Source organism: Plasmodium falciparum (assembly GCF_000002765.6).
Source record: "Plasmodium falciparum 3D7 genome assembly, chromosome: 10".
NCBI classification, from domain to species: Eukaryota; Apicomplexa; class Aconoidasida; order Haemosporida; family Plasmodiidae; genus Plasmodium; species Plasmodium falciparum.
In genome coordinates this window covers 656,200-672,500 of record NC_037281.1, presented here as the reverse complement: position 1 = coordinate 672,500, position 16,301 = coordinate 656,200, and the positions used below count along the sequence as shown (strand labels likewise).

The window sequence follows — 16,301 nt, the reverse complement described above, 5'->3', positions numbered from 1 at the left end:
ACAGAGACAGAAAAATGAAAAAAATAAAAAATAAAAAATAAAGAAGACTTATAAAATTAAAATAAGAAATATATATATTTCAAGAGTTGAATTAATCTATTATTTTATTTTAATTTTTTTTTTTTTAATAATTAATTTTTGTTATATATATTTCTATTTTTGTGTTCTATATTTTTTAATTCTTGTCATTTACTGTAAAAGAAAAAAAAAAAAAAATATATATATATATATATATATATATATATGTATAGTTTTACAAAAAATATTTATATATATCCATTTTATGAGATATATTTTTAATGTTTTTAAGTAATTATAATTTATACAAAACTTTGTTAAGGAAAAAAAAAAAATTATAACAATTTTTGAACTTAATTTTTACAATTATAAGAGGATGTAGATATTACGATTTCATACATTCAGAAGATAAAGTGACAAAATAATATATTTGGATTTTTTTCAGATGATTATGTATGTATAATACACGAGATTTTTTTGTGTTTGTAAATATTTAATAATTATATAATATATATATAATACAATAATATATATATATATATATTTATATATGTATTGTCTTATTTGTTTTATTTTTTTTTTGTTACGTTTTATGTTTTATTAAATATAAAGATCGAATAAATTTGAACATGAAAAAGCGGAAAGGACCTTTATTTTTTATGTTAGAAAAAAGATATATTACAGAAAGAACTAAAAATGATAAACAGCAATGTAATTATAAATTAAAAAAAGAAAGTAAATTGTATCAAAGAAAAGGCATTAGAAATAAGTGCGTGCTTTATAAATATACTGATTTATTATTATTTCTTTTCTTAATATTTATATTATTTCAGGCAAGTGAAAAAAAGAATATAATATATATGTATATTATATATTTTGTATTATATATTATATAATATACATTTTGTATTATATATTATATATATTAAATATATATATATATATATATATATATATATTTTTTTTTTTTTTTTTTTTTTTTTTTTGTATAGGATATATATTCACACAATGAATTCACAAAGGTAGATGCCTTAAAATATAGTCCTAAATGGTTGAGACTATTAAGTGATGTATGTTTTCAAAACCAACATGATTATAATTCGCATAATATGAATGAACCATCATCTATAGGATATAATTCTAGAGAGTGTGCAACTACCATTAATGGAAATAATTTTAATGATAATAACTTATTAAATAAATATCAAGGTCAAGGTGAAGTTCAAAACCAAAGGAATAGTAATAAAGGAACTAGTTCTAACATATTAAAGGAATCAAAAATTGGAAATACATCTCAATCTAACACAAAATGTTTAGATTATGATTTAAGTCTTTTAGAGAAATCTTTTCAAGGGATGTCCTTCAATACACATAGTGAAAAAGGTATAAATAATGAGGAATATATAAATAATAGGGAAAATAGAAATAATGGAAATAGTTATCAAATATTAAAAGAATCAATAAATGGAAATCCTACTATTACTTCTACTATTAATAATAATAATAATATTGGTAGTAATAATAATTCAAGGGATTATATTGATAAAATGGGAAAAAGTGCTCCAGGTGTTCATTCAAAAAATATGAATGCAGGAGGATATGATAGTGGTAGTAATTCCCAAATGTTTGTAGGAAATAAATATGACAAGAAAAACTATGATGATAATAATTATAATAATCATAATAGTAATAATTACAATAGTTATGATTTAAATGGTTATAACCATAAAATGGATGGTAGGAACACATCACAAGGTAATTTTCAAAGAGATCTATACGTAGAAGAAAATTCAAGAAATTATAATAATATTTCATATAATAATTATTCAAATCATAGAGAATATCCATATAATAATAATAATAATTATTATTATTATGGTTATGAGAATACCAGGAATAATCATCATAATATAAGACAAGGAAATTCTCAAAGAATTTCTGTAGTAGAAGGAAACGAAAGAACATGTTCCATGTCAAGTAACTATAATACATATAACGATCCATATTATTATAGTCATTATAATAATAACAAATGGAATGATGATTTTCATGTAATGGAAAAAGAATTTGAAAAACTCGTTTATCAGAAACATGGTGAAAATTATAGTGATCATAATATGTATGCGTATAATAATGATTCAACTTATCGAGGTCAATATTACGACCCAAGTAATATTGAGGATTATTTAGGAACTATAGATGAAGCTTTTGAAAAGGTTCATTTTAAAGGACAGGGTATTAGGAATCCTGATTTTAATACAAATTTTAATTATAAAGATTATATGACAGGAAATATGAAAATTGATTTAGTTGATAGTTCAGACGAAGAATTTGAAAATAGGTATAATAGTAATTCCTCTACTCAGAAAAAAAAAAAAAAAAGAAGCAAAGTACCTGATTCGAGAAAACATAGTCGAACATTACGTAAGAGAGATGACAATAATGATGATGATGATAATGATGATGATGTTAATAATGATGATGATGTTAATAATGATGATATTTGTAATGATAGTGAATATGAATTTCCTACGAAATATAATGATTATGATGAGAATTGTTATGAAACTGAAGGTGAAACAAAGGGGTCATTATACTCTGATAATTATAATAAAAAAAAAAAAACAGATAGTATGAATAAAATTGCAAAAAAAGATTCTTGTTCTGACTTACAATACGATAAAAAGAAAGAAGAGAACAAATTACTTACAGTCTTTGAAAGTAATACAGGAGTTGATGCAAAATGGAGTGGTTCGAAAGAAAATAAAGATGATAAATCAAATAATGAAGAGCTTGTTAGTTTTGAAGAAAATTATACAGAAAAGGAAATTAATGATATTCTTTCAAAACTAAATGAATTTGTAAGTTTGAAAGATATGTTTATTATATTTAATCATGTTAAAAGAATTGAAAGGAAAAAATTCCTTTGTATGGAACAATATATTAATGAATATATAGAAAAGTTGATAAAAAGTAATAATGTTCCGACTTATATAAAAAGGAAATGTATGGCCAAAGTAAATTTTCATATGACTAATGATTACTTAGATTTGGAAGAAAGAATTTTACAAAATTTTTATACTATGTTATATAGAGGTAGTATGTCTAAGTCTAAATTTATTCAACTAATAAATGAACAAAGAGATAATTGGTTGAATCAAAGAAGACAATTGAATGTTATGTGGAAAGATATTATGGAAAGAAGAATGAAGTGGTATGCATTTCGTTTAAAAAAAGATAAAACTATTTTTGAGTGGATAACATTCCTTACTATGGACTAGTGTCCATAGGAGATATATAAATATCGATTTTGAATGAATAAATAAATATATATATATATATATATATATTTATTTAATTTTTTGTCAATACTTTTAATATATACATAATTAAAGTATTATATGATAAAATATGGTTTAATTTATAATATTTATTTGTGTATTTACTTATTTATTAATATTATTTATTTATTTTTTTTTTTTATGTTCTTTTTTTATATATATTAATAATATAATGACAAAAATAATTTTAAACATGATGTTTGTATCAACCGTTTTGGGTTATGCCTAAAATTTATAATTTGCCTAAATATATGCATATATATATATATATATATATATATATATAAACATATAATTGTTTATTTCTATGCTTTCTTATTTTATTTATTATTTGATGATTTTATAACCTTTTCTTTACTTTTATATATTCCGTTTCTTTTTTTTTTTTTTTTTTTTTTTTTTTTTCTTGTTTCGAATATGTTATATATATATATATATATATATATATATATATATTTTTAAGTAGTTAAGACATATTAGACTATTTTTGAATCATATTTTGAATTGTTCGAAATTAAAAAAAAAAAGTTTTAATTTACTAAATAAAAATTAAATATCCTTTTATAAAATAACTATGATGTAAATATTTATAAACGTTTTATTAAAAAAAATAAAATTAAGACACACTTTTTTAACTTGATATGTTAATTATATTTATATTAAATATAATTTTCAATGAGGCCTAAAAATAAGTTATCCATTTTCGGAGTAGTTCTTTTTTAATCTTATATTTTTATTATATGGTGCATATATACATACATATATACAATATATATAATATACAATATATATATATATATATATATATATATATATATATATATTTAAAAATAATAAGAAAAATTAAATGATAATTTTACGAAAATTTTTTTACATGTTCATGTAAAAAAGGTATAAAATATATTTTCAAAGAAAAATAATATTGCATGAAAAAAAAAAAATAAAATAAAATAATAATATAGATATATTTTTTTTTCGTATTCTTTTAATTGAGAATATTTTGCATATAATAAATTTTTATATAAGAAAATTATACATATATAATAATTTCACATAATATATATATTCTTTTAATGTACATATTGTATTATATCCATTTTGTTATATATATATATAATATAATAAATATTTTGTATAATTATGGAAGAGGATACTAAAAATAGAGTAAGATAATAATTTGAATTTTTTTTTTTTTTTTTTTTTTTTTTTTTAGAAAATATTTATATGAACTTAAGAAAAATATATAATTAATTATTATAATAATATATATATATAATATATATTACATATAATTTATTAATCAAATGAAAATTAACAATAAGACTTATTTTCTTCTGTATTCTTTTTAATATATCAAATTGCATATTATAATAAAATTATATTATATATATATATAATATTTTAAAGTCTTTTTTTTTTAGAAAAATATATTATGCAATAATTTATAAATAATAATACATATTAATAAATTAGTATTACTATACGTATTATAATTTATTCATATATTTTAATTATTATTTTTTTTTTTTAATATAACAAAATTAGGGATGCATTTGCTTATTTATATGAAAAAATAAATATTTATAAAAATAACAAAAGAATAAATAAAAATATTATATATATATATTATACCAAATATTAAAAAAAAATTTAATTTATAACAATTTTGAATGATACATCCATATTTTTTAATTATTCTTGAGTAAAAATTATTTATTCGTATATATTTTACATATATTTTGTGAGAATACGGATTTTTTTTTTTTTTTTTTTTTTTTTTTTTAAGTGGAATTGTAGCTTATATACATATTTTATTTTACAATTATTTTATAATTAATAATAAAAAAAAAAAAAAATTAAAAGACCAAGAAAAGAAAAAGATCCTATATGTACAAATATATATTTTGAAAATAATATGAAGTACATTATTTTTTTTTAATTTTGTTAAATTGTGATATATTTTATATGATTATAATACATATTTAGTACCTATTTAATTATTATATTTTCATAACTTTTAAAAAAAAAAAAAAAAAAAAATGTAAGTTCCTTTCAAAAAATATATATATATATATATATTATATATATTTTTTTTTTCAATTTTTAATTTTTTTTTTTTTTTTAATTTTTTTTTTGATATATTTCTTTCATCATACCTTTTTATTATATTAAATATAATAATTGTATATAATGTATATATATCATATTTTTTTTTTTTTTGTATTGATTATTCAGCTTAATAATTCTTTTTGATTTTTAATATATACTTATATATATATATATATATATATATATATATATATAAGAACAAATCTGTTTTAAATATATAAATTTTGGAATATGTTTATTATATGTATTATATTTTGAAGAATACCAACCTTGTTATTCATATATATTTGTTGATTTTGTTTATTTTTTTCATATTTATTTAATTTTTTTTTTTTTTTTGGTAATTCGTCTCAATATATATATGTATACATACACACAATGGAAAGAAGTAAAAATAAATTTCCTGTTTTTGATGAAAAATACATACATAGAGATGTTGAAAAGAATATAGGGAAAAATAATTTTCCAATGTATATTTATATTATGTTAATTTGTCTAATATTTTCTATACTGCAAGATGTAACAAAAAAATAAAAAAATAAAAATAAAAATAAAAACATATATATACGAACATACAAAAATATATACATATATATATATATTTATATTTATTTTTTTTTTTTAGGATGGTAATTATGATGATATTATGAAAGACCCCATAATTTTCACTCACATGAAAAAATCGAGAATATTATCTGAATATCAATGTATAGAAAATTATAATTTTGAAGAAAAGGATGAGAACTTTTCCAATGATGATATTTTTAAAAATGACGAAAAATCTGAATATAATTATTCAGGAAATGTAGTTGAAGATTTTAATTTTTATATGGATAAAATGAATGAAACAGATGATAAATGGATTATTGAAAAGAAAAACATAAAAAATGATATATGTATTAAGAATGACCCTTATAATAAATTAATATTTGGAGATACATCCCCCGATTTATCAGAGTCTGAATTTAATGAATTTATAAATAATTTAGATGATTATGTTAATAAAAATGAAATGTATATTATTTGGAATTATGTTAATTCTAAAGAAAAATTTAAATATTTAAATATGCAACAAAATATAAAAAGTTATTGTGAAAATTTAGCTTATAATTATGATATTCCAAAAGATATTGAAAGAAATGAATGGTTAAAAGCTTACTATTATATGACAGATATTTTGTTAATTAATGAAAATAAATTTCATAATTATTTTTATCATTTAATTTCTTATGGAAAATGTGATAAAAACTTCTTTCTAGAAGTTATCGATATCCATATAAATTCTTGGAGAAATATTAGAAGATCCATGAATAATTTATGGACCAAAAAATTGAATGACACATTTAAGAACCACCCATATGTTACAAAAAAATAGGAAGCCGTATGATTATATACATCTATATCTATATATATATATATATATATATATATACCACGTAAGATAAAAAAATATATGATTATATATAAATGTATGCATGTGTATTATGCTAATTAAAAATTAGAATATACCCATTTTGGTAATTATTCTGTTATTTATATTTACCAATGTATATATTGTTTTTCTTCAACACTTATGAAGTGTTCTTAGCGTATTCGTAATAATTAATATATAATATTATGTTATATATATATATATATGTATATATTTGTATATATATATATATATATATATATATATATATATATATGTGTGCATCTATGCTTTTCTTTTTTTCGTTTTCCCCTTTTTAATTATAATAAACATATATCTTTTTAAAAACTTCTCTTTATTAATTTTAAATAAGTTGAATTATTGAATATAATATTTATTTATTTGTATAAATAAATATAGGGTTACGTATATTTTTTAAGTTATATTTTTATAATAATAATATCAAGCTTTACTTTGGTATATGTCACTACAAATGAGTGCATTAAATAATTTGGAAATTTTTTTATAGAACATAATAAAATTTTTTTTTTTTTTTTTTCCTTTTTTGTATTATTATATTATATTATATTATATTATATTATATTATATTATATTATATTTGTATTATATTTCTTTATTTTTATTCGAGAATATAATTTCATATAACTGGTATTATTTTATATATATATATGTAGCATAGTAATGTATTTTTTATTTTATGTTTTTTTTTTCATTTTGTGTATATATGAGAATTTATTATATTTATTGTATCCTTAATGCATGCACCAAATAAAAAAAGTACAACCATTTTTTTTTTTTTGTCATATTCATATTATAATATAATATAATATATAAATATTTTTTATTTTATATATATAAAATAATATTTTATTCCTAAAAAAAATATGAATAATCATATTATTTTCTATATATACATGAATATGAAAGTTCCTATAAGCCTATTTAACAAAATCACAACATTCCATATTTTATATAAAACGGGAAATTTATTTTAAAAAATAAATATTATTCTTGTAATTATTATCCGCATATACATTGTATCATGTGTTCATTTTTAAAAATATCACTAATAAATTTAAAACAATATAGAATATATATTTATATCTTTAAAAAAAAAAAAAAATATATATATATATTTATTTATTTATTTATTTTTATTTTTTGTAATTTTTTTTTTTTTTTTTTCTCATATTAGGTTTTTCACTATTTAAAGATTGTATATATATCATAAATATAATTATAATAATAATATTAAGATATAAAATAATATATATATATTAAAGTTTATTATTTATATATGAGAAAAATATTTAAGTAATAATATTTTTATGAGGAAATACATTTTATTCATAGGATGATATAACATATTGTCCTATTTATTTTAATATATTATTTTAATATGGAAATTTGTAAGAATATATTATTTTTAAATTTTAAAAATTTATCTATAATAAAAGGAAAAAAAAGAAAAGAAAAAATTACATGTCAATTTCCCAAATATATTGGAACAGATAATAATAAAAGGTGTATTATAAATTTAATGTTGTATAAAATATTTAAAGGATATATTTTGTTACTTCTATGGGTTATTATAATATTGAAAGTAAATTCCTATAAAAATAAAAAAATAAAAAAATAAATAAATAAATAAATAAATAAATATATATATATATATATATATATATATAAATTAATAAATAAATAAATATATATATATATATATATATTTTTTTTTTTTTTTTTTTTTTTTTTTTTGTAGAATGAATACATATATGAAGATTCTTATATCAAATTAGTGTCACAGTATAATCATATTTTTACGAGAATATTGTCTGAAATAAACTTGAAGGGTGAACATAATGATAAACGTAAAAATTCAAATATAAATACGGGTATGAACAGGCCACATATAAAAACCAAAAATATGGATAACATAAATATAAAAAGTAGTAATATGAATAATATAAATGCAAATGCTACCAGTAGCAATAATATAATGTTAAATAATTTCCCCAAATTTAATGAAATAGAAAATAATAATAAAAATGATATACATAACAATATGTTCTATTCCTTTTATAATAATAAAAATGATAATAATGAAATTAACGATGGAAATAATATTTTATCTTTTAATGATTATATATGGAAGAAACATGTTCAAATGAATAAGACGAATTTGAACTCTGATTTGGATATAATAACTAAAAAGTTGGAGTCTTTTACTTTAAAGGACGATAAACAATTTGGAGATACTACAATTAATTATGATTATTGCTTTGATAATAGATTTTCTACATCCTCTAAAGGAGATGAATCTAATAATATGAATTATGAAAGGAATGATCATTTTGTAGAATATCAAAATGTAGGTGTAGATGAAATGGCATGTGGTACTACTCAAGGCACAGATGATTTACGACATCATAATTCTAATACTACGGATTATAGTGGTTATAGTACTGATGAATTGGATGAAGAGACTAGTGATGAGAACTGTGAAGGATACAAAAAAATTGAAAAATATAAAAGGTATAATAGGTATAAAAGAAATAAAGAACGTAAAAGGACTAGTGAGAATACAACGAATAATAAGAATATAAGTAATCGTAACGATAGAATGGGTAATAAAAATATAAGTCATCGTAACGATAGAATGGGTAATGAAAATATAAGTCATCGTAACGATAGAATGGGTAATGAAAAGATAAGTCATCGTAACGATAGAATGGGTAATGAAAATATAAGTCATCGTAATAACAGAAGTAATATTAAGAATGGATTGAATAATGAAGATAGACAAAATAAAAGACATAGAATAAATAATGTACAAAAAAGAAATGGTTTTTGTAAAGAACATATGGCATATGAAAGTGATGATCTCTTTAAAGAAAATGGAGATCCTTTTAATGAGAATTCACAAAAGTGCTATCGTTGTAGGAACGAGAAAAACCATATAAGAAAAAATAATGAGGAAACAAACATAAAATTAAAAACTGAACATAAAACGCATAAAGAAAGTAGTAATAGTAGTATCAATGAATTATCCAGTTATAAGAATAGGAAAATTAAAAATATAAATGAAGATAAATCATTTTCTGAAGAACAAACCAAAATGAATAAATATTTTAAAAATAATAAACAGAAAAACCTAGGTAGTTCATATCATTCACAATTTTTAGATGATTATGATGATTATCCAGATGAAAAGATATTTGCGAACATTCCCAAAAAAAAAAACCAAAATAGAAATAATATTTCATCGAAAAAAATGAATAAAAAAATAAAAGTAGAAGAAGTAAAATATAATGAAATAGTATTTGATGAATTGGAAGACGAGGTACTAGAAGATAATTTAATGAATCTGAAACAATATGAATATCATAGAACTTTATCAGAAGAAGAATTTTATAAAATGATTGATACTCTAGGGAATGTTTTATGTAATAAAGATATGCTCTATATATTTAATTTTATAAATTCTTTCGAAAGAAAAAAATATTTAATTATGCAAGAAGATTTTAATATCTATTGTGAATGGTATTCATCTGTAAATAAAATACCAGTAAATGTTAAACAAAAATATATGATTAAAATTGCGTTCTATCAAACCAAAGATTATCTAGATTTAGAAAGTACTTTTTATTATAATTTTTATTCTTTCATTAATAGAACTTATGTAATAGATAAACAAGATTTTATATTAAAATTGAATGAAATAAAAACCATTTGGAAGAATTATAGGTTGGAAAAAATGGAATACTGGAAAAAATATCTAAGTTCAAAATTTAAAAAGTATAAAAGAAATGCATATATTCGTAGGACCTGTATAAAATATTCTGATTTATTCTTTCTATAAAAAAAAAAAAAATAAATATATACATATTGAATATATAACTTTTTAAAGAGATAAATTCCTTTTAATAACCATAAAAAGGGTTTATATTTGGGTATATTAGACCAATCGTCTGATATAATTATGTTTATAAAAATATATTCATTTGTAAATATATTTTTCTTTGTATAATCATATATACACACACATATATATATATATATATGTCTATTGTATACATGTCCATTTTCTTTTATTAAATTCATTACCTTTTTTAAGTTTTGTTTCATATAAATAAATGTATACATATATATATATATATATATATATATATGTTGTATTTTTTTATGTTTTATTAATATACATTTTGATTCTAAAACTAGAAAAAAAAAATTAGGATAGTAAATATGTACTGTTATAAATATTTATACACATTTTCAGATATATTCTATAAATATAACAAACTGTTCTATTTTTATGTTAAAATCTTTCTAATTTTGAAGGAGAAAATTTATATGTACATAAATATATATATTAAATATTAATGTAGTATATTTTAAGAGGGGGAAAAAAAAAAAAGAAAAAAAAAAGAAAAAAAAAAAGAGATATTAATATTTTATTATTATTATGTATTATTTTTTTTGCACAACATTAATAAATCCTATAAAAGTTGGAAAACAATTAGAAATATTATAAAAAAAAATATATATGTATATAAATAAATAAAAAGAACCCTATGTTTTGAAACTTTATTCTTTTAGAAAGTAATAATAATTAATCGATTTGAAATCTCAAAATTATATTCACAAATATTTACACTAATATAATTATTTATTATACATATATATATATATATATATATACATATATATGTTATTTATATTTATGTTTTAAATAAACAGATAATATTAAGCATTAAAAACTTTTTGCCTTAACTTACATTACATTCTTTTAAAATAGGTGCTAAAAATAATATGTTACAACGTATTTAATAAAATGTGTGTTTTAATTTTATGTATATAATCTTATAAAAAAATTTTTTCCTTTTTTATTTTATTAAAACAATAAGTATATTATATATATATAATATGTAATTAAGTTTTATTATTATTTTATTTTTAATAATCATTTTATATATTAAAGTAGAATATTATTCTTTATATTGTTTTATATATAATATTTTTTTAAATATGTATATGAGTATATATTATGTATATATATATATATATATATATATATATGTAAGTATGTATTCATATTATATATAATTCTATTCATATAAAAAATTTCTATAAGCTATAAAAAAATTATAAAACACATATAATTATATATTATACTTTAAACCAAACGTATATATTCATTAAATAATAGTAAAAATGAATGTTATAAAATTAGTAAAACTTTAAACATTTATGATATATTATGGAAAAAAAAAATATTTATATTTAATAATATATATACATATTTAATCCATTATATTTATAACATAAATCAAAAAATATTTAAATAATAATATAATATATTTATTTATTATAGAGGGGAATTTTTTTTTTTTTTTTTTTTTATGTTTTAATAAAAAAAGAGATCAAAAAATAATAATAATTATATAATAATACACTATACATACATATATTTATATATATATATATACATTATATATATATATTTCATAAATTAGGAGCTTACTATTTTGTATAGAATTCTAGCATTTTCTTTTGTAATATAATATTATTTTTTTCATTAAATATAAATTTAAATAAAAACACAACAAATAAAAAAAGAAAAAAAAAAAAAATTGTTATAAAATATGTAAATTCTATTATTATTATATGTTTAAATTTATTTTATTTTATTTTTTTTTGTATTTCTGTATGTAAAAGAGGTTTTCATTATATAATATAAAAAATATATATATATATGTATTCTACGTTATTTAATTAATATAATATATATATATATATATATATATATATATATATATACATAATTTAGAAATCATAAAATAAAAATATGCATGAGAACAGAAGCAGATGAAATAAATATATATAAAATATTTAAGTTGACCACCTATTTTTTATATAAAAATATTTTAATAATAAAATTAGGTTTATATATATATTTTTTATATGATGTTAATAATATTGTATTTATAACTTTATTAAAAATGATATAATCTTATATTGTATACATAATTATAATATATATATATAAAACAAAATAATATATACATAAGAATATACTATTTATTATATCATTTACATGTTTTTTGTTCTTTTATCTTTTTTTAAGTAAATTGAATATATGTATATTTTATTTTATTTTATTATTTTTTGTAGTACTTTATATAAAAGTTCTATTGTCATGTATAAGATATAAAAATATTAGTCCTTCATTAATTTGATGGTCATATAAATATATTTATATATATATATTTATAAAATAGATATAATTATAATATCCATTAATATTTATTATTATTCATAAATATATTTAATAATCATCTATTGAAAATGGAATAATTTATATAGGATATGGTTATATGTTAAAAAATTTAAGGATGTTAATATATTTACCAATTTTTCAGTTTTTTTTTTTTTTTTTTTTTTTCTTCATTATATATAAATATAAATATAAATATATATATATATATATATAAATATATAAATATATATATATATATATATATATATATGTGTATTATTATTATTCTTTCATCTTTTTTTTTATATATATTAAGTATGACTCTTATTAATAGAAGTTATGTTTTATTTGGAGAAAAGTTGAAGATTAATTATATAAATATAAAAAAGAAAAAGAAAAAATTTCTTAGTGATTATAGTTGTAGAAAAAAGGGAAACTGCAAATATGGTATGAGTACAGTTCACACTTTATATTTTATATGGTTTGTTTTGGGAACCTTATATTTTTTTTTGTCTGTAAGTTGAATAATGGGAAAATATTATATATATTGTATGTATGATTATTATGTGACCTTATATGAAAACATGAATGTACTTCAATAATATGTATATATATATATATATATATATATATATATATATGTATGTATGTATGTTTATATGTTTGTATGTTTTTATATATTCTTTCATATTATATGATATTATTATAATTATGTTAATGATATATATATATATATATATATATATATTTATTTATTTATTTATTTATTTATATATGTATATATGTTTAACCTTTAGATATTTGATAAGGATGGAATGAAAAGCGTATCAGATTTAGTTATTATTCAAAGATACAATCGATGCTTAGCCGAGTTTGGGAGTGTTCGTAATATATTTAATTGGAGCGTGTTTACACATGTTTTTGAAAAAATGAAAAACATAGATTTATTATTCGAAGATGATGAGGAAGATACTTATAAAAATGAAAAAACTATACTTTCCAAAATCAATGTAAAAGAGAAATGGAATAAATATAGGCCTCGTACTAATAAAATAAAAAGAGCCTTAACTAAAATTGAACTTAAGGATAATTTAAATCGTTTTATAAAATGTTTAAATAAAGATAGATTAGAAATAGTTAATGACTATAATTCTGACAGGAGTTATGATGATATCATACATGAAGATGAAAATAATATAAACAATTTAAATTCTAAATATATATATAATTGGAATTTAGGTAAAAAATCCTTATGCAATATGTTAGAAAATTCAGATAATTATTATATAAATGGAGTCAAATATTCTGATTGGAAATTAACTTCTATACCTACACATGGTTATAATAAAGAAGGTGGTAGGGTTCAAGAAATGTTCAAAACATTTGTATCTTCTAAAGAAGGAGATGGTAGTGATAGAGTAGGATTATTTATTAAGAAAATTCCTGTAGATATATGGGTAAAACAATTTGAATTAATGAATGCATATAATGGAGAATATGTATTATGTGGAGAAAACTATGTTATGGAAGCTACTACATTAGCATTTTTAAATGAATATTATCCTGGTATAACACCTAAATTATATAAAATATTATATGAACCTGAAAAAAAAGAATATGATATTGAACAAAACACACCAGATTGTATGTTTCATGATTTAAATGTATTTAATGATATTTTAAGTGCTAGATTAAAATGTAATATGAATGGTTATATTGTCATAATATCCGAATTATTTGGAGAAGATATTTATACATATTTAACAAAACAAAAAAAAAAAAATATTTTTGCATTACATAGTTATATGAAAAGAAAAAAAATTCTTTTTGAATGTTTAAATGTTTTAAGAAAATTACATGATGCAGGTTTATGTCATCTCGATATTAGTCCACAAAATATTTTAATGTCATACAATTTTGAAATAAGATTATGTGATCTAGCCAAAAGTACACCAATATATACCAATAATTTAAGACATCTAAAAAATATGAATGGAACATATTTATTTGAATCATGTGTACCTACTATTGGGAAAATCAGATCTATGCCTCCAGAATGTTGGGAAATATCTAGAAAATATATAAGAATGAAAATTTGTGAACCTTTAGAACAATTATCTCCAATAACAGATCTGGATGAAAGAGCACCATTCTATTTTGATGTAACAAGTGCTGATAAATTTATGTTAGGTGTCTTATTCATTTGGATATGGAATAATGATTATTTGTGGAAAAGTTCAGATATCGAACAAGATATAGACTTCTTAAGAGTTTCTGAATGTGACATGGATATTGATGTATTTGAATTAACAAGAACGTGGCCATATGAATTGAAGAAAATAATTCAGGTAATACTACGAACGTGGTTAATTAATGTGAATGATGTGGATATATATAAATAATATGGTGTAAATATATATGTACAAATGAATATATATATATATATATATATATATATATATATATATACATACATACATCTATTTTACATATGTTTTACATATGTTTTATATATGTTTTATATATTTTTTAATTTATTTTTTATATTTTTATAGAAATTACTCCAAACGGAAGGAAGGAAGAATTTAAATTTACATGAACTTTGTGCTCATCCATGGTGGTTTTCTAAAATGTAATTTGTTTTAGTTTATCATATTTCGACCTAATACATGACATGCAAATTAATACTATATGGGAAAAATAAAACTTTATCATATTTATAGATTATGTTTTAATGTATTTGTCATTAGTTTTTTTTATAAATTAATATATATTTGTAGTGTCCTTTAAAAGAAAAAAAAAAAAAAAAAATACCTATTTATATTCTTTTACCTTATTTTTTATATTTAATAGTATAAATAGGTATATATACATATATAAAAAAAAAAATATATATATATATATATATATATATTATCCTAATAATAATTTCCTTATATATATTATATATATGTATATTATTTGTTTAAAGTATGTTTATAATGTATAATATTATATGTTGACACTTTTTTGTTAATTATAATTTCATTTTGCAAATATTTTTATGTATATATATATATATATATTTTTTTTTTTTTTTTTTTTTTTTTTTTTGTTAACATGTAGTTTTTCATAATATTCATAAGTATTCTTTAATATATATATA

At 17.7% G+C, this 16,301-nt stretch overlaps 4 protein-coding genes across 4 annotated transcripts; all 4 read left to right on the top strand.

The window, feature by feature from the left end:
- Positions 1-647: 647 nt before the first annotated feature.
- Positions 648-3,299, top strand: PF3D7_1016700 (Plasmodium exported protein (PHISTc), unknown function; the record flags this gene model as incomplete). Its single annotated transcript, XM_001347411.2, has 2 exons — positions 648-851; positions 1,011-3,299. 2 exons carry the CDS (start codon positions 648-650, stop codon positions 3,297-3,299), a joined length of 2,493 nt encoding a protein of 830 aa, XP_001347447.2.
- Positions 3,300-5,846: 2,547 nt separating this feature from the next.
- Positions 5,847-6,843, top strand: PF3D7_1016600 (Plasmodium exported protein (PHISTc), unknown function; the record flags this gene model as incomplete). Its single annotated transcript, XM_002585358.1, has 2 exons — positions 5,847-5,987; positions 6,094-6,843. The coding sequence occupies 2 exons, from the start codon at positions 5,847-5,849 to the stop codon at positions 6,841-6,843; spliced, it is 891 nt and encodes a 296-aa protein (XP_002585404.1).
- Positions 6,844-8,299: 1,456 nt separating this feature from the next.
- On the top strand, positions 8,300-10,759 carry PF3D7_1016500 (Plasmodium exported protein (PHISTc), unknown function; the record flags this gene model as incomplete). Its single annotated transcript, XM_001347410.2, has 2 exons — positions 8,300-8,503; positions 8,660-10,759. The coding sequence occupies 2 exons, from the start codon at positions 8,300-8,302 to the stop codon at positions 10,757-10,759; spliced, it is 2,304 nt and encodes a 767-aa protein (XP_001347446.2).
- A 2,714-nt stretch (positions 10,760-13,473) lies between these two features.
- Positions 13,474-15,792, top strand: PF3D7_1016400 (serine/threonine protein kinase, FIKK family; the record flags this gene model as incomplete). The annotated part of the gene is made up of 3 exons (XM_001347409.2): positions 13,474-13,671; positions 13,954-15,504; positions 15,712-15,792. 3 exons carry the CDS (start codon positions 13,474-13,476, stop codon positions 15,790-15,792), a joined length of 1,830 nt encoding a protein of 609 aa, XP_001347445.2.
- Positions 15,793-16,301: the final 509 nt, after the last annotated feature.